The 19,663-nt window shown below is 45.8% G+C and overlaps 1 protein-coding gene across 3 annotated transcripts; it reads right to left on the minus strand.

Moving 5' to 3' along the window:
* Positions 1–193: 193 nt before the first annotated feature.
* On the minus strand, positions 194–19,663 carry LOC127619235 (matrix remodeling-associated protein 8-like). 3 transcript variants are annotated; one of them, XM_052092064.1, is made up of 10 exons: positions 19,489–19,663; positions 17,930–17,956; positions 17,518–17,817; positions 17,332–17,433; positions 16,399–16,881; positions 2,575–2,733; positions 2,413–2,443; positions 1,986–2,056; positions 1,681–1,758; positions 194–1,562 (listed from the first exon to the last, which is right to left on the minus strand). In XM_052092064.1, exons 1-9 carry the CDS (start codon positions 19,505–19,507, stop codon positions 1,700–1,702), a joined length of 1,251 nt encoding a protein of 416 aa, XP_051948024.1. In that variant the 5' UTR covers positions 19,508–19,663; the 3' UTR covers positions 194–1,562; positions 1,681–1,699. The 3 variants fall into 3 exon arrangements, with proteins under 3 accessions (XP_051948024.1, XP_051948023.1, XP_051948022.1); XM_052092063.1 differs by having other exon boundaries at positions 1,700–1,758; positions 1,986–2,059; XM_052092062.1 differs by having other exon boundaries at positions 1,986–2,059.

Genomic DNA, 19,663 nt, shown 5'->3' on the forward strand with positions numbered 1-19,663 from the left:
CTATTATTCTAAAATAATAATAAAGAATGAGTAAGTGACCCTAAACTTTTGACCGGTAGTTTAAGATTTTATAAAATAAATCAATCTTTCTTTCTTTTTCTTTTAATCAGCAATAATTAAAGTATAAAATGAAATAAAAATATAAGATTTCATAAAATAAATCAAATCTTTCTTTCTTCCTTCAAATCCACTTTTAATTTCCTAATGGAGTTAAACAGTTTATTTCAAAGTGTTTTGTTCTACAATTGTTGTAGTGTACAATCTTGAATACAAAAAGTAACATTTCTCTATATAGCATATTCAAACTCTACACTGCATTTCTTACATCAATTAAATATTGCTTCATGAATGTCAATTATGGTATACATTTACACAAATTATTGTAAAAAAAAAAAAAAAAACTGTATGTTAGTATAACATTCACTAAAATATTATAAAAATCCTAAAATTTCCTTTTAGCTTCCTTAAATGGAAAAAAATGGACATGCAAAAAGAGAGTCATTGCCTGATAACAGAATCTGAGAACAGTGGGTGGAACATGCTTGTTACTTAGAAGGGAGACAATGGAGCTAAATTGTTTAAAAAGGACACAGCTTTTACACAGAATAAACTTTATTATATTTGTACACTGTTCCTCTACCAACATGACCATGTACAGCCACTCTAATGGTAAATATACACTCCAGATTGAATCAAACCTACTGCTTTTCAAATCATTGGATTTGTGGGTTTTCCTATACATAATCCTGTTACACTTGCACAAACGCTTCCTAACCTGTGTAAATTAGATTTACTGACCAAAGAAATAGATTAAAAATATATATAACGATGAAAAAAGATACATGGGTCTTGCTCATATTGCAAAACCAAATGAACTGCTCTGTGCCATGTACATAATGCTGTAAAACAGGGACTGAAAACAGACAGGACCAAAGCAGTCCTGGTCAAGTAGGACTACAAATCCATAAAACAAGTACTATATAGATACACATACTTACCAGAAGAGTACAGATATTTAATTGCCATAAGGACGATGAGGTTAATTTGTGTACCATCTTTCGCTGCTTAGTGCTGAAACCACAGCTATTTGTTTACTTCCTGAGTTTTATAAGATATTTCCATTCAGTGCACTTCTTCTGGTAAGTACCGTTTTAACATGGTCAGATTAACATATACAGTGGCTTCTACCACACAGAAAACAGCACAAGAGTACTACAAATGCTTAATTCAGCATATTGGCCTTAAAACATTAATAAGTATGTGTAACCTTAATTCAACAGTGTACCATAGTGAAATCACTGTTGCACCCTCAAAAAAAGATTTAACTTCAAATTATTTACCAATATTAACTGAATTGTAGTATTACAAAATAAGATACATGTTTCAGATCAATAAGCAGTAATTATGCTGAAGCAAAAAGACAGAAATACAGTTTGGGTTCTCAATGTAAAGTAAATGTAAAGCTCCTCTTATTGTAAAGTATTTGAATCTCTTCTCATTCAGCATGCTCTGGACCAGCCAGCAGCTCAACATGAATCACTTCCATGATATTCTTTCCATTTCTTTAGGTGAAAGAGAGACATAGAAAGGGTATATTAAATAACATATATTACATTCCATCTGCTGGTCAGAAATTATTAGGAAAAAAACAGAAATTATGGGTAATTAAGACTCCATTACCTCTGTTGAGATCAATTACCTATGGAGAGGGATAGTTGTTTGCCTCCGCCCTTTCTTTCATTATGTTATTCTTGTAGTCTAAAGAGAAGAATTCAATAGAAACTGATGAAAATGACCATCTTGATTCTGGCAAAGCACCCAATAAAAAAAAAAGAAAAAAGTATATCTCTGGAAAATCCCTGTAGCACACCTATCATATGCCAAAACAAAAAGTCATAAGGTGGTTTTTAAGGATTCCATCTATCTGCTGTGATCTGAGTAATTTATTTTTTAAGAATTACATTTTTAATGTATGTATGTCTTACCCAGATGCAAGCATTCTTGATTGTAGGGTTGCAGTTCTGTGGCATCTAGCTTAATTGATGCCCTTCGATCCCTGCTAAGTAAAAAAATATAATAATGTTTCATGTATTATTTATGTGTATTATTTTGTGTAAAATGATTTCTGTGGACCTGTACACTGAATCAGACATTTTGAAACCAAACTGACTCAAATTTACATTTATGCATTTGGCAGACGCTTTTATCCAAAGCTTGGTCTACAGTGCACTTATTTCAGGGACAATCCCCCCGGAGCAACCTGGAGTTAAGTGCCTTGGTCAAGGACACAATGGTGGTGGCTATGGGGATCGAACCAGCGACTTTCTGATTACCAGTTATGTGCTTTAGCCCACTACACCACCACCACTCAAATGGTAAATAACTTAATAATAGTGCATTTGTAATCCTTACCACTCATACCTCCGAACCTCAAACACAGGCCCTGAAACAGATATTTATTAAAATGTTAAATGACAGTCAATACGATGCAAGCATAATTTCAAAAGCACCAATTTAATACAAATAATGTGATGTGATAGGTGTACTGTGACCAGCATGCAAGTTTATGACTACCTTTCTTTCTACAATGCCTAGTGGTCATTATGATTCCTATGAGCATGAGGAGAAGCACCAGGAAGATTGCCAGGATGTAGCCCACTTGGTGCAGGAGGTGAGTTTGATTCTCAGGCAGAATTACACTGAGGATGTGAGGTGCTTCAACCAAGTTGGTATCTGCACACCAAGAAAGACACATACTATAAGATCAAATAAGTGAGAGCCCTTACATTTTTGGCCTCAAATATTTATTTACTTCATGTTGTTCCAAATATGCCAGAATGTAAAGCAGAGAATATACTATATACTGTATATATATATATATATATATATATATATATACAGGTCCTTCTCAAAAAATTAGCATATTGTGATAAAGGTCATTATTTTCCATAATGTAATGATAAAAATTAAACTTTCATATATTTTAGATTCATTGCACACCAACTGAAATATTTCAGGTCTTTCATTGTTTTAATACTGATGATTTTGGCATACAGCTCATGAAAACCCAAAATTCCTATCTCAAAAAATTAGCATATCATGAAAAGGGTCTCTAAACAAGCTATTAACCTAATCATCTGAATCAACTAATTAACTCTAAACACCTGCAAAAGATTCCTGAGGCTTTTAAAAACTCCCAGCCTGTTTCATTACTCAAAACCGCAATCATGGGTAAGACTGCCGACCTGACTGCTGTCCAGAAGGCCATCATTGACACCCTCAAGCAAGAGGGTAAGACACAGAAAGAAATTTCTGAATAAATAGGCTGTTCCCAGAGTGCTGTATCAAGGCACCTCAGTGGGAAGTCTGTGGGAAGGCAAAAGTGTGGCAAAAAATGCTGCACAACGAGAAGAGGTGACCGGACCCTGAGGAAGACTGTGGAGAAGGACCGATTCCAGACCTTGGGGGACCTGCGGAAGCAGTGGACTGAGTCTGGAGTAGAAACATCCCCGCATTCCCCAGGTCAAGCCACTTTTGAACCAGAAACAGCGGCAGAAGCGCCTGACCTGGGCTACAGAGAAGCAGCACTGGACTGTTGCTCAGTGGTCCAAAGTACTTTTTTCGGATGAAAGCAAATTTTGCATGTCATTCGGAAATCAAGGTGCCAGAGTCTGGAGGAAGACTGGGGAGAAGGAAATGCCAAAATGCCTGAAGTCCAGTGTCAAGTACCCACAGTCAGTGACGGTCTGGGGTGCCATGTCAGTTGCTAGTGTTGGTCCACTGTGTTTTATCAAGGGCAGGGTCAATGCAGCTAGCTATCAGGAGATTTTGGAGCACTTCATGCTTCCATCTTCTGAAAAGCTTTATGGAGATGAAGATTTCATTTTTCAGCACGACCTGGCACCTGCTCACAGTGCCAAAACCACTGGTAAATGGTTTACTGACCATGGTATTACTGTGCTCAATTGGCCTGCCAACTCTCCTGACCTGAACCCCATAGAGAATCTGTGGGATATTGTGAAGAGAAAGTTGAGAGACGCAAGACCCAACACTCTGGATGAGCTTAAGGCCGCTATCGAAGCATCCTAGGCCTCCATAACACCTCAGCAGTGCCACAGGCTGATTGCCTCCATGCCACGCCGCATTGAAGCAGTCATTTCTGCAAAAGGATTCCTGATCAAGTATTGAGTGCATAACTGAACATAATTATTTGAAGGTTGACTTTTTTTTTGGTATTAAAAACACTTCTTTTATTAGTCGGATGAAATATGCTAATTATTTGAGATAGGAATTTTGGGTTTTCATGAGCTGTATGCCAAAATCATCAGTATTAAAACAATAAAAGACCTGAAATATTTCAGTTGGTGTGCAATGAATCTAAAATATATGAAAGTTTAATTTTTATCATTACATTATGGAAAATAATGACCTTTATCACAATATGCTAATTTTTTGAGAAGGACCTGTATATATGGACAGACAGACAGACAGATAGATTAAACTGCCAGTGTCACTAGCCCCCTTTACATGTGAGCAAAAAACTTTTGTTTTCCCCTTTCATCCAGGCCTGGTAGACTAACAGGGTTCCATGTCTGAATGGCCAAAACAGGCGTAATGAGTTCCAGACCTGATGTCATGCATCATGGAGAAAAAATTTAGGAAAAAAAACACAAGCCTCCAGAATGGGAAACGATAGTGTAGGCGGAGTGAAAAAACACTGCTTGGTCTGTCTGTATGGAGACATTTTCCCCTTATTTACTGCCACACAACAACACTGAGAGTGCCACAGTCTTTGGGATTGTATTTTATTGCCAAAATAAACCAGATAAACTCATTAAATGCTGTTGTAAGTACTTTGGATTGCTTGATTAAAATATTTTGTTTTCTGAAGTGCTGAAGCTTAGCATCACAAAGATAGAAGCATTTCATTATAATTATTTCATGAGTTGGTAATTGCAATGAACAGTAGAATTTAAAGAGTCACACACGCTGCTAAACCTTGCAATACTACAGTGTATATTATTGTGACAAGACTGTGGCAGGCTCGTAACACTCTACCAAGGAGGACGCGGAAGTCGGGCAAACAATCCAACATAAAGCTTTTTATTTCTATATTCTTCATTTTAAACATAAATCAGAATGTGCTTTCCAGCATAACTCATGAAGACGGTTGCTTGCATCGCTCTCTCTTTCCCCTCACTGGTGTCTGGCTTGCTCTTAAATCTGTCTCCAACTCTTACTACAATGACAAACGTCTGTTAGAGACAGTCATTGACAGATGATGATCCTTATCGCTCTCATCACCAGATCTCGCTCTCCATTCACAAACCGGCACTCAACCACACCCCCACCACCCGACTCAGGCCAGGGAGCCATCTGGCCTGCTCAGTACCCCCCATTTCTGGAGAGGAAGTCCTCAACCTCAAGTCCTGGAAATTTCCAAGCTCCCCGCAGCTCCCGCAAACTGGCCCAGTCTTCATGCCCATGCCTGCAACAGTGGATTCACCAACCTGGGAGTAAGAGCGGAGACAGACAGGGGAAACCAGCAGGTGGTGCAGCCCCCGAAGCCTGGGAGCCGCTATGGGAGGGGGAACCCCCCATTTCTGGGGAGGAGGAACAGGATGGGAGGAAGGGGAAGGAAGAGAAGGAGGGGAGACAGGAGATAGATAGATAGATAGAGAGAGAGAGAGAGAGAGAGAGAGAGAGAGAGAGGGAGGAGAAGGGTCTCGGGGCTCGCTGGCTTCCAAATACACCACCATGTGTTCCTCTGCCAGCTGGCCGTGTGGAGCAACACCGGGTGGTGGCACTGGACACACTCCGCCATCCCTGCCGGAAGCCAGCCGATAAACTGCACCATGTCGATTAAAGTGCCGAATTTGCGCTGCTCTGACTGCAACCAATGTTGGCAGGCATCCTGGAGCTGCTGGGCAAGTCAAACGCCCATGCTTGCCAAGGGTCAGCAAGCAGAAACTTTGTCACTGTTGCTCTAGAGTCTAGCCTACCCGTTGCAAGATGGCTTTCCTCAAATTGTGGAGGTTCTGCACTTGTAGCTGCTGCACGTTGGGCATCCCCAGACAACAGTGGGATCAAGCGGACCGCCCACTGGGTGCTTGGGCAAGCACATGCCCCCGCCATCCACTAAAAGAGCTCCAAGAATGTCTCCAGGTCATCTTGGGGGCCCATCTTGACCAGCGGAACATGGAGCAGGGAAGATGAGGGGTCCGGGGTTGCGGCAGCAGCCTCCTCCCAGGGCAGCAAACTCCAAAGCACCTGCCAGTCTTCCGCTTGGGCCCGGAGGAGCGAGATGAAGCGCTGTTCCTGCTCTGCACGCAGCTCGAGTAGGGGTACTGGGTTTCGGCACCAGTGTGACAAGACTCTGGCAGGTTTGTAACTCTCTACCAAAGAGTAAACGGGAGATGGGCAAACAATCCAATGTAAAGCTTTTTATTTCTACACTCTTCAGTTTAAGCATAACTCAAAATGTGCTTTCCAGTATAAAACACGAAGACGGTTGCATGTGTCGCTCTCTTTCTCCTCTCACTGTTGTCTGTCTTGCTCTTAAATCTGTCTCCAACTCTCACTGCAATGACAAACAGCTGTTAGAGACAATCACAGGTGATGATCCTTACCATTCCCATCTCATGATCTCGACCATGGCGCTCGACCATACACAACCACCACAATTATTTATTATTAACACAAAAATATCATAGTAAAACACCTTCTCAAAAAAGAGATCAACATTTTCTTAGACTTTTTCTTAAATATTAATAGAACAGTCGGGAGAGGACAAGAAATGGTGGAAAAAGAAGGATCAGAATACAGCATGAGTTGGATTTAAATTTGGATTTGTGTCATATATCAATATGTTGGCTCAAATGGCTAAGCCACAGCAATGATTCTTGAACTCTTTTGATAGGTTTGTGTGTTATATAGGTTTTTAAACTCGAAAAAATAAAATATTTTATTTACTACTGAAATTTACTTTTCATTTTTTCCAAGCCAAGACCAGAAAAATCTCCTACTTCAAAATTAGAAATCAGTTAAAGTTTTGTGCTATTAACCTTTAAAAGATGCTTCTCAAATGTAAGACTTACAAGCAGGTCAAATTCAGGCAATACACTAAATCGTTTGGTTATGTATGTAACCTCCGTTCCCCGAGGGAGGGAACGACACGTTGTGTCGGAGAAGCGACACTAGGGGTCTCTCTTGAGCACCGATATTCACCTCTGACCTATTGAAAAGGGCCAATGAGAGTTGGCAGTCAGTATTTGCATACCCCGCCCCCGCATACGGGTATTTAAGCTGGGCAAATACGGAAGTTTAGTCAGGATTTTTCTGAGGAGCCGGAAATGGTCCGGCCACAACAGTGGCTCGGTTCAGCGACATGGCAGAGGAAAGACACAACGTGTCGTTCCCTCCCTCGGGGAACGGAGGTTACATACGTAACCAAACGTTCCCCTTCTGTCGCTCTCTCCACGTTGTGTCGGAGAAGCGACACTAGCGACACTCCAATCTTGCCATGTGCTGAACCGTGTACGTGAACTGCCGATACAGAGGCGGGCAGGGATTCATCCAGTGCCGCGCATCATCTGTACCTGGCTGCACGTACCCTTCCCCAATGCCCCATACGAACATCGGGATCCTTCTGGTTACCCTGAGAGGGGAACAAGGCGATGTTTGCCAACATGGGAACGGGCCAGCCTGGCTGGGCCTCTTTTCTCTCTATGTTTCTCGCATAGAGCAATCACGGCCGGGGCCCTTACACGCATATAGGGAAGGGGTCTTACCCAGACCCTCGCGGAGACAACACCTGCCCTTTTTCTTGGGGAGGAAAAGTGGTAGACACGTCACACGGCCGTCTTAGGGCTCGTGAGGAAAGTATGGTGCGGTGGTAGATCCAGCCTCGCAAGGGGAGTTGCTACAGCACGGCGACCGGGCAGCTGTAACTGCCTAAGGGAGACACGGGGTCCGCTCGTAAGGGGACAGAACCGTGGAATTACACACAGGGGGAGTCCGAGCAGGAGGCCTTACCTGTGGAGCACCTATACCAGTACAGGGTAGCCATCAGGATACCCACAGTGGCTTGGGTCGGCGCATTCCTCCGCTGAACCGCGGACCCAGAGGGCCGGGGAGGAATCGACCAGGGTCCCGACTCGGAGTGGGGCGCCCTGGGAAAAAAGGCGCACTACTTAAACTTGATGTCAGGAAAAGGGCACTGGGCGCAAGCGATCCACCCGGCCGGTCAGTCTACGTGTTACCGAATTCTACGGGCTCGGACCTGACAAAACACGAGACGGAACAGACTCAACGCGGAGGTTGTAAAACCTCGCGAAGGTGTTGGGTGTTGCCCAACCTGCGGGTCTACAGATGTCTGCTAGGGAGGTGCCCTTGGCCAGTGCCCACGAGGACGCAACACCCCTTGTTGAGTGAGCTCAGACCCGCAAGGGTAGGGGCACGGCCTGGGTGTGATAAGCCAGTGTGATGGCGTCAACAACCCAGTGGGCGAGCCTCTGTTTGGAGACGGCATTCCCATTCTGCCGTCCCCCAAAGCAGACAAAGAGCTGCTCAGAGCGTCTGGTGCTCTGTGTGCGGTCCAGGTAAATGCGCAGGGTGCGCACTGGACATAGCAACGAAAGGGCTGGGTCTGCCTCCTCCCGGGGCAGCGCTTGCAGGTTCACTACCTAATCTCGGAATGGTGTGGTAGGAACCTTGGGCACATAGCCCGGTCGCGGTCTTAGGATCACAGACGTATCCGCCGGACCGAACTCCAGGCAAGTGTCGCAGACAGAGAACGCTTGCAGGTCCCCGACCCTCTTGATAGAGGCGAGCGCGATCAGCAGGGCCGTCTTATGAGAGAGGGCCCTGAGTCCAATTGATTCAAGCGGCTCGAAGGGAGGTCTCTGGAGTCCTGCCAAGACTACCGAGAGATCCCAGGAGGGAACTAGGCCTGGCCGGGAGGGATTCAACCTCTGGGCGCCTCTCAGGAACCTGAGGATCAGGTCGTGCTTACCCAAAGACTTGCCGTCTACAGGGTCGTGGTGGGCGGCAATGGCGGCAACATACACCTTGAGGGTGGACGGGGACAGCCTCCTGTCCAGCCTCTCCTGTAGGAACAGGAGCACTGACTTGATCGCGCATCTCTGCGGGTCTTCAGTTCGGGAAGAACACCAATCTGCGAACAAGTGCCACTTTAGGGCGTAAAGGTGCCTGGTAGAGGGGGCTCTGGCTTGGTTGATTGTATTCACAACGTTCGCCGGTAAGCCGGCTAGCTCTTCCGCATCCCGTCCAGGGACCAGACGTGGAGGTTCCAGAAGTCTGGACGCGGGTGCCAGAGCGTGCCCCGTCCCTGAGAGAGGAGGTCCTTTCTCAGGGGAATTCGCCAGGGAGGAGCTGTCGCGAGAAGCCTGAGTTCCGAGACCAAGTCCGAGTGGGCCAGTAGGGGGCCACTAGCGTGACTTGCTCCTCGTTCCTCCCTGACCTTGCACAGCACTGGTGCAAGAAGGCTAACTGGGGGAAATGCGTACTTGCGCAGCCCCGAGGGCTAGCTGTGTGCCAGCGCGTCTGTCCCGAGGGGAGCCTCTGTTAGGGCGTACCAGAGCGGGCAGTGGGAGGTTTCCTGGGAGGCGAACAGGTCTACCTGGGCCTTGCCAAACCGTTCCCAAATCAGCTGGACCAACTGGGGGTGAAGCCACCACTCCCCGCCGGGCAGGCGATGTTGTGATAGCACGTCCGCTACGACGTTGAGCTTGCCGGGGATGTGAGTGACACGCAGGTAGCTGCTGTAGACTTGAGTTGCTGCTGGCTCCATAGGAGGAGACTGTGACATGTGACATGAGCTGTGACATGTGGCGGGAGCGTACGCCGCCTTGGCAATTTATGTACGCCACCACCGTGGTGCTGTCCGATCTCACGAGGACGTGTTTGTCCCGAACTAACGGGAGGAACTTCCTGAGAGCAAGAAGGACGGTCAGCAACTCCAGGCAGTTGATGTGCCAACGCAGCGGGGCCCCTTTCCAACGGCCCGCTGCTGCGTGCCCGCTGCACACGGCACCCCACCCGGACCGGGAGGCGTCGGTTGTGACCAGAACGAGTCGGGACACCTGCTGCAGGGGCACTCCTGCCCGTAAAAAGCAGAGGTCTGTCCAGGGTCGGAGTGTTTTGAGGCAGGCGGGGGTGATCCTTACCCGATGTGTGCCGTGGTGCCATGCTTGTCTCGGGACTCGAGTCTGGAGCCAGTGCTGGAGTGGTCTCATATGCATCAACCCCAGTGGCGCGACTGCCGCGGAGGACGCCATATGCCCCAGGAGCCTCTGGAAAAGTTTTAGAGGGACCACTGTGCCTGGCTTGAAGGAAGCAAGGCAATCCAGCACCGACTGAGCACGCTCGCTCGTGAGACGTGCTGTCATTGAGACTGAGTCTAACTCCAACCCGAGAAAAGAGATGCTCTGAACCGGAGTGAGCTTGCTCTTTTCCCAGTTGGCCTGAAACCCCAAGCGGCTGAGGTGCCGGAGCACCTGGTCTCTGTGTGTGCATAGTAACTCTCGAGAGTGTGCTAAGATAAGCCAGTTGTCGAGGTAGTTGAGAATGCGGATGCCGGCTACTCGTAGCGGGGCAAGAGCCGCCTCTGCGACCTTCGTGAAGACGCGAGGGGACAGAGACAGGCCGAAGGGGAGGACTTTGTACTGAAACGCCTGGCCGTCGAACGCGAACCGTAAGAAGGGTCGGTGTCGTGGCAGAATTGAGACGTGGAAGTACGCGTCCTTCAGGTCTACCGCAGCGAACCAATCTAGATGCTGAACGCCAGCCAGAATATTTCTCTGCGTGAGCATTTTGAACAGGAGTTTTAACAAGGCCCGATTGAAAACTCGCAGGTCCAGGATTGGTCATAAGCCGCCGCCTTTCTTGGGTACAATGAAGTAAGGGCTGTAGAAACCCTTCCTCATTTCGTTTGGAGGGACGGGCTCTACCGCGCCCTTGGCTAAGTGGGTCACGATTTCCGTGCGCAGGGAACTGGCATGCTCGCGTGTACTGCGGAAAAGCGGACGCCCCTGAAGAGGGGCGGGAGCTGGGCAAACTGAATTGCGTAACCGAGTCGAATGGTCCGGCAGGTCTGCGGCAGGGCATGATATGGGAGATGGCCTCTGTCTGCTTCTTCACCGCGGAGAACTGTTGGGCGAAGTCCTCGACGGTGTCGCCGAAAAGGTGAAATAGTGATGCGTTGGGAAGTGAAAACCACGCTTCCCAGCTCTGCGCTAGGGGCACCAAAGGGACGAGTATTTTGGACGTACCCGGCGGGGCCTCGCAGCGGGGCGGAACAGGTAATGCAGCGTCGGGCGGCTTCGTTGCGGCCTGAGGCTGGGGTGCTGAGAATAGACTCAAAGCACTTACCTTGCTCCGCGCACCCGGCAGGGGGCGGGTTCGTGACTGAGGAGGAGTTCTGCTGGCGTCCTCTGGACTCGTCTGAACCGGCCGGCCGGGGGGCAGTCGTAGGCAGGCGGGATCGCCGCGTCCGGTGTACCGGGACTGTCGTAATCTGAAAGTAGATTGCCGTGAGAACGGCATTTGCAGGCCAGGTGACCCAGAGGCAAAGGAAATAGCTCTTTTATTGAGAATGTGGGTACCACAGCCCCCTTCAGGGGGTGTGGCAAATGAAAAAACAAAGGATTCTCCTCCCGGCACTCCACCGGGGGACGGAGCGGTCTTACCACCTCCGGAGCTAACGTCTTGGGCTCTGGGTCGGCTGTCTCAGGAACGCTTGGGAGCCTTCCAGGTCCTAGAGGGGGTTCGTGAGACAGGGGGCGTGCGCCGCCTGCGGGGTGCTCGACGCTGGGGCTGAGAGCTGGGCCCGGGTTGAGGTGGAGCAGGAGCTGGTTTCTTCGCAGGGGGACGCGATCGGCGGGCAGACGAGGCAGGGCCCGTAGCGGCAGGTCTGCGGCGGAGCATGATATGGGAGATGGCCTCTGTCTGCTTCTTCACCGCGGAGAACTGTTGGGCGAAGTCCTCGACGGTGTCGCCGAAAAGGCCAATCTGGGAGACAGGTGCGTCCAGGAAGCAGTTCTTGTCGGCCTCATGCATCTCCACCAGATTGAGCCAAAGATGGCGTTCCTGGACCACTAGGGTGGCCATCGTCTGTCCGAGTGCCTGCGCTGTGGCCTTCGTCGCTCTCAGGGCGAGGTCGGTCACTGAGCGCAGTTCCTGCAGCACATCAGGATCAGGTCCACCCCGTGCATGCTTCTGAGAGCTTTGGCCTGGTGGACTTGCAGGAGGGCCATCGCATGCAGGGCAGAGGCAGAGCGTCCAGCCGCACTGTAGGCTCTCGCGTTGAGCGAGAATTTGTCCTACAGGGCTTGGATGGGAGTACGGGGCGACCACGCCAGCAGGTAGGGCTACCAGGGCATAGATGGTGCGCAACTGCCCTATCGACCTGGGGAATCGCCTCGTATCCGTGGCGCTCTCCACCGTCGAGGGTGGAGAGAGTGGAGAGAGCAGGGCTCTCCGCGTAGACGGCAGCTCATCATGCACCTCCGGGAAAAACGGGACCGGGAGGATGCAAGGCCGCGAACGGCGCACTGCCCCCAGGAACCAATCATCCAACCGTGAAGGCTGTGGGGAGGACGGAGGGTTCCAATCCAACCCCACGCTCACGGCGGACCGGGAAAGCATGTCGGACATCTGAGCGTCGGCCTCAGCCTGGGCCTGCTGGCCCGAAGGCGGCAGTCCAGGGGAGTCCTCGGCATCAGACACCACACTCTCCGATGCAGCGGCGAGCTCATCTGCTTCAGGCTCGGGAGGATAGACAGCCAGGCCGTGAGGCGAGCCGCTATCGCCGCGAGCGTGGATGGGGACCAGCGAGTGTGTCGGGGAATGGGAGGTTCGCGGGGGGCTACCCGGCGAAACTGCACCCGCTGCCGCCCCAAATCGCCTCTAGCGCCAACCGCATCGTCCTCAATCCCGTGGGAAGAAGGAGCAATGCGGGGTGCGGCTAGGGTGGCTTGCTTTCTGTTGAAAGCAAGCCGCAACCGCTAACGTGGTCATGGTCATGTTCTCGCAGTGAGAACATGAACCATCCACAAACGCCGCTCGGTGTGATCGCGGCCCAAACACACGAGACAGCGCCTGTGGCCGTCTGAAGCGGAGAGGCTTCTACCGCATCCAGGAACGACACAGGGGCGGAAGGGCATCTTGAAAAGACGCGTCCTCAAAAGGACGTTCAACGCCGCTGTGTTTGCTCTTTTAGAGAAATTACTCTTTTAGGGAAATTACTCTTTTAGTACACAGTGTGTGTGTGTGTGTCTGCGCTGTCGAAGCGCTCAGGGGCAACAATGCACGCCGTGCAATGAGAAGAGAAAGCCGCTGTTGTGTGCCGTCAAGATCCAACAGCATGCAGATCGTCAGAGGAAACAGGAACGTTTTAATGGCGTGTAACTCGCAGCAAACTGCAGACAGACCATCGGCTCCAAAGAAATTTTCTGACTAAACTTCCGTATTTGCCCCGCTTAAATACCCGTATGCGGGGGCGGGGTATGCAAATACTGACTGCCAACTCTCATTGGCCCTTTTCAATAGGTCAGAGGTGAATATCGGCGCTCGAGAGAGACCCCTAGTGTCGCTTCTCCGACACAACGTGGAGAGAGCGACAGAAGGGGAACTATAAGGTATATAGTTGACCGATACCGAATCATATTGTACTACTTGTAGAGAACTGAGGAAAAATGCTTACAGACATGAGAAGATGTGTATGTAACAAAGACCATTCTCCCGGTTTGCTCTTTCATGTTACCATGAAAGCCAGATGTTGGACGGACGTGGCTTTTCATGTCAGCATACAGCCCACTGCAAGATAGCGAAAACAGTCTGAGCAATGACTATAAAGTCTGCAAAGCCCAGGAGAATGTAAGGCGTGATGTGACCATTTGTGGGGCTGTAATAGTTTATAAAATGAGCTCAGCCATTGTTAAGTGGAGGAAATATGAAGCGGTCTTCCAGTAAAAACTCCCCCACCTCCTTTAAAACCTATGCATCGCATTTCTGTTGAAAACATTCCCTCGCCTAAACTATTTTTTACTAGAATTTTGTAACACAGAAACGACTATAGGGATAGAGCCAACATAACTAGTGTGAGTCAGTCTGGACACAGACTAAAAAGCCATTTTTGAAAAGAAAAGAAAAGAAAAAAGAAAACTGAGAGATTACTGTAATATTCCCACTGCAGACCAGTCGACTGAGCAGGAAAATTTAGCTACATTAAAAGTAAACATGGAAAGAATTGGGAGGAAGAAGTCTGTAAATATAAACTAGATATCAGGCAACATTACTCCAACAATCCCACATATGTATAAAAAAAAAAGGGAGGAAAGTTTTATGTATTACTATGTAATAGTAATATGCATTATCTCTCGGAAAAAAAATTATTTGAGTTCTTCAAGATCATGCACCATGAAAAAAGAGGTAACCTGCATTTGTATCCACAAGGATTTATTTATATTTTATCTAATTAACTCAAACGTTTTTTTGGTGGTGTAACCTAATTTGTCAGGTAAATTAAGTCAGATTAAACTAAATTACTTCAGATGTTACCATAAGAAGCTTAGGTTACCTCACAAAAGATTTTGCAGATCTATCTAGTGAACAAGCATAGTCATGCAAAACTGTGCTGGGGAAGCTGGTTGACCAAAGAAATCGTGCTAGTTAAGGACAGTAAACAACCTGGTAGGGACACCATATATCCATTTAACCCAAGTCAGGTCACTTGGCAGCCATGTTCATTATTTTCTTACAAGTACAGCTCCTATTTATTTTAATGGGAATAGACCGAAATCTCATCAAAATGGTTTGTCAAAACCATCAAAATGGTTTGTCAAAATTACGACCAAATAACATACACTGCATGGCCACAAAAAAAGTTGCCGTTTGGATTTAAGTAAGCAGACACTTAAGAGCCTATGATTGGATCATTATTGCAGTGATCAATATGTTTCAGCTGGCAACAATTTTTTTTTACCCTTGATGCAATGTGTAGCTTCGCATTTCTTAAACAACCTTGTCAGAAGACGTATCCCGTGGTCATGAAAAAGATGGTACTGTGTTTCAGAAGGGGCAAATTATTGGCCTGCATCAAGCAATGAAAACAACTAAGGAGATTGTTGAAATCATTGGAATTGGGATAAGAACTGTCCAACACATTATTAAAATCTGGAAGGATAGTGGTGAACCATCAGCTTCATGAAAGAAATGTGGTCAGAAAAACAATCTTGAATGATTGGCAAGGCTGTAGTAAAGTGGTCCTGGGCCCCAGGTCTTATCATTTCAATTGGCCCCTTTCCAAATGTACCCTATTTCAAAGCAATGGGTGCATCAGGGTAAGAAAGGAAGCACATCACCGTCATGCATAGTGCCCACTGTAAAAGCCTCTGAAAGCATGTTCTAGGTTTACTTCAGTTGGTCAGGTCTAGGCTCAGCAATGTTATGCGGCAATAAAATGAAGTCTAACTACCTGAATTTACTGAATGACCACGTTATCCCATCAATAGATTTTTTCTTCCCTGATGGCACGGGCATATTCCAGGACGACAATGCCAAGACTCATCTGGCTCAAATTGTGAAAGAGTGGTACAAAGAGCATGAGGAATCATTTTCAAACATGAACTGGCAACAACAGAGTCCTGATCTTAACCCCACTTAAAGTCTTAGGGATGTGCTCGAGAAGACTTTACAGAGTGTTCAACTCTCCTGTCATCAATACCAGATCTCGGCCTAAAATTAATGCAACTCTGCACAGAAATAAATGTTGTGACGTTGCATAAGGTGATGATCCTGCGCTACATGGGTTTAGGCGTTGTGCACACTATCTCTGTTTAAATCAGCGTCTCCCGCAGAAAGCATTTACATCGAGAATGTCGACAGGAAAATACCGTGTCTGGTATTTCCAAATAAAAACAAATTTTGACCAAGCCATGTATTTTAAATCAGCAATAAAATCTGACAACAATGTATCATAAGTTGTGCTTCTTTAGAAGAATCATTTAGCATTAAAATGATAATTTATCATGAGCATTAAAATGATCATTTAGCATTAGAATCAAGCTAAAATAAAACACTATTTCCAGGGTTAAGGATATCACCCGTTCTAGCTAATGCATTCTAGATAAAATATCACTGCCAATGTCTCTATCAAAAAGGTTAGATAGATTGACTCTATTAACTGTATGGTGGGATTTCCATTCCTACAGTCGCCATATTCGGCGTTACAATTTTTCCCATTCATATGTATACTATTGACCCATCTCATTTATAGCAGTCTCTGGGACCATAACCCTGACCCTGGTCTTTTCAGCAAATCAAAGATGCAAAAAAACACAGACTAAATACATGTAAAAAAAAAACAGATTCTCTCACTTGGGTCATCAGCATGTATGACTGGATGGGAAAAGGGAATGGTTGGTCCTTCAGTAGGGACACGTGGAGGTTGGACAGATGGACCAACAATCACTCTGAAGATTCGCCTCTCATGAAGACCACAGTAGTGATGGTGAAGATGACAAGAATACAGGCCTTTATCTGAAGGTTGAATGTTATGTACACTTAGAGAGAAATCCCCCATGGAGAATGCATCAGTTGAGATGTTCATCTTCTGCTGGAGGAACAGTGGTCCATACTGCCGGTTTTCTCCAGAGGCGTACATGTCAATGAGGCGGTCTGCTCGGTCACGGGTGACCCCGGGCGCTTGCCAGTCCCAGTGAACGACCTGCTGCTGGCCTTCGTCTCTATGACTGTTCGTCCACAATGGTCTACGGTTCACACAAGGAAGAACCACACTCTTCCCCACCAGAACCACAAACACAGACTTATCACCACCCCACACACGTCTCTCCTTTCGTGCTGCAGAGAGTGACAATTTAAGTAATACTAATTATAAAGATAACATATTGTATGATGAAGACACAGGGTGAAATGTATACTTTCTGTGCCACTAGCACCACCAAAAGGAATGTCAAAAATGTCAGTGTTTCAAACAGTATATAGAAAACTTCCCCTGTCTTCCATTGGTTGGTTCCATTTCTGTGACACTAGCAATATAAACAATGTTTTCAAAACAGCTTTCTGAAAATGCCCCTCACCTGCAGTTGTTCAAACAGTCTGAGTGGTCTTGGTCTAAGCGTGTTGCTAAAAACCATAGGCACAGAGACAAGTTGTTTATAACCTATTAGGGGAGTGTTTGAAAGCAGTTCGATTGGGTGACTCTAGTGGTACAGAAATTATACACCTAATTTTTAAACAGAAGCTTTAAAACCATTTTGAACAATCGATTATAGAAGTTTATTTTCTTACGTGATTTGGTGATGTTGAGTTGGATTTTAATCGACTGGTGGACCTTGCAATAGTGGTGATGCAGGTTGCAGGTATAAATACCTTTATCATTCATGTCCACATCTGCACAAATAAAACAACAATACATGAATGGGAGGAATTAAATGTCAGAAGAGTGAATTAATGGCTCAGTCAGGATCAACTTACTGTTAATAACCAGCGAGAAGTTGCCATCACTGAAGGCATCTTTTGAGATAGTAATACGGCCCTTGTTGTAGTCATTATACAGGCGCTCGGTTCCCCCTGAGAACATATCTAGAATGCGTTCCACAGTGTAATCGGGTTGGGTCCGGATCAGGTCCCAGTGTGCGACACGCTGGCGGTCCCGCAAGCGATCCTGCCTCCAAACCGTACGCTGGTTGTGACATGGCAAAATGACATCTGACCCTGCTTGAACAGTAATGTTCCTTGCCTCGATGACAACACCCATGCTGTTTTGTGCCCAGGCTAAAATAAGCACAAATACACAATCGCAATACTGTGACTTTCAATTGCTTGGTTTATGAACAGAAAAACTAGTGACTAAACACAATTATTGTATACTTTGTTGTTCACTCACCACATGGTAAAAGGAAGGCAGTCCAGACTGAAATGAGAATAGGAATAAAATAATTGGAATAACTGAAGAAGTCATGTTTTAATGAGATCATCAAAAGAATGTGGCATCTGTTATTTAAATATTATAATCACCAAACTCTAATGACTGTCAACAACTTTGGGGGCGTGTTGAAGCGGGTTTCACCCAGGGTGCCAAACAAGCTAGACCCGATACTGCACACTTTAATAGTGTTTAGACTTCCATACAGCTGATGAAAACACACTGTGTGATCATGAGGTAGGATTACAACAATATGTAGATTGGAATGCCGGTGCGTAAAATTTCATTTAAATAAAACAGGCTGCTCCTTGCTATTGTTTGCATACTAGTGATTACCCCTCTGTTATTTTTAAAAATGTATGACATATTTATGAAACATTTATTAATCTATGTTAATGTTAATTTTAGCATATAGTAATACATTTTTAAAATCAACAGTATTTGTTGTGCAGTGGTGTATTCTCAGGGCCAGCAAAGAAATTATTTCAGTTTTAGGGAAGGTTGCTTAATTTTTAGGAGCAATACTTGTTTTATCCAGAACAAATACCTACATTCAAACATATGAAAATTATTATTTCCTCTTTACGATTATGATCAATTAAATTGTTACCACAGCCTGAGGATTGCACTGAAAAGCAAAGTATGGCCACCAAAGAAGGGAAACATCCAAACCCCAAACCATGTAATTTTCTTTGAAATTAATGACAGTGCCTAAACAAGAAGAATCAAGTAGCACTAAACATTGACGTGTCTTGCCACATTAAAAGACTACAATTTACTCTGACTGACAAAAAAACTAACAAATAAAAATCAGTTTTTTGTTTCACCCCTACCTGCAATTAAATGTTTGTATATTTGGTAAAGCAAGATTTTCTAATTTTGTATAGAATTAAGAGGAAATTCTACAAGAAAACACTGCTGAACTACACTGACCATGGACGAACCTTAAAAAAAGCAGAAGTTGTTGAAATTAAACGCATAACGTCATTGTTTACTATTGCTTAGATGCTGCAAAATAACAATGATGAACGGACTCTTTCATTGCGAGTAAATGTGATGACATAATTGAGTTAACCCTAATTCAGCAGAGCAAAACCACACAAACTATGCTTAAATTACAGAACTGACAAAATACTGGCAACATAAAACAGATATGGGAAGGAGGGGTTTACAAAAAGAAGGAAAACAAAGAAACTGAAAATAGTTTATACAATTTTGCCACATATACAAACTCTTTAAAAAAAACAATGTAATATAAGGACTTCGTGTATGTGAATTTCAAATATAGGCTCATTCTTGAAAGTATAAATGCAATGTCTGGTATGAAAAGAGTTGGCAGGACGCCAGCAGGAGGCTTTCCGTGTGCAGATTTTTCAGCAGAAAATAAAAAAAAAAACATATTAATTCCGAAGGATGCAACGCAATTAACCTTAATCCTCAGTTTAATTATTAGATGATGAAACGTTTCACCTGAAACAAATAGTTTAAAGAAGGAAATAAGACAAAAAAATATTACTCACTGTATCCCAAACGAAGCATGTCCGAAAAAGTGGTGAAGATAGTTGTTCAAATTCTGGTGTCCGATAAAACTGCTGCTTTCAAAAGACTGCTTTACCTCACCTCAGAAGTTCGTCGACCCGCGACAAAAAAATAAAAAATGATTTGCCGTCTGCTCGGCTGGACCACCGACATGCC

Source organism: Xyrauchen texanus, chromosome 25 (genome assembly GCF_025860055.1).
Source record: "Xyrauchen texanus isolate HMW12.3.18 chromosome 25, RBS_HiC_50CHRs, whole genome shotgun sequence".
Taxonomy (NCBI): domain Eukaryota; kingdom Metazoa; phylum Chordata; class Actinopteri; order Cypriniformes; family Catostomidae; genus Xyrauchen; species Xyrauchen texanus.

Coding starts and splice junctions, on each gene's coding strand:
- LOC127619235 (XM_052092063.1), bottom strand. Junction 2,734..16,398: donor CATACATGCTGATGACCCAA/GTGAGAGAATCT, acceptor CTTGGTGTGCAG/ATACCAACTTGGTTGAAGCA. Junction 2,060..2,412: donor GAGGTTCGGAGGTATGAGTG/GTAAGGATTACA, acceptor TTTTTTACTTAG/CAGGGATCGAAGGGCATCAA.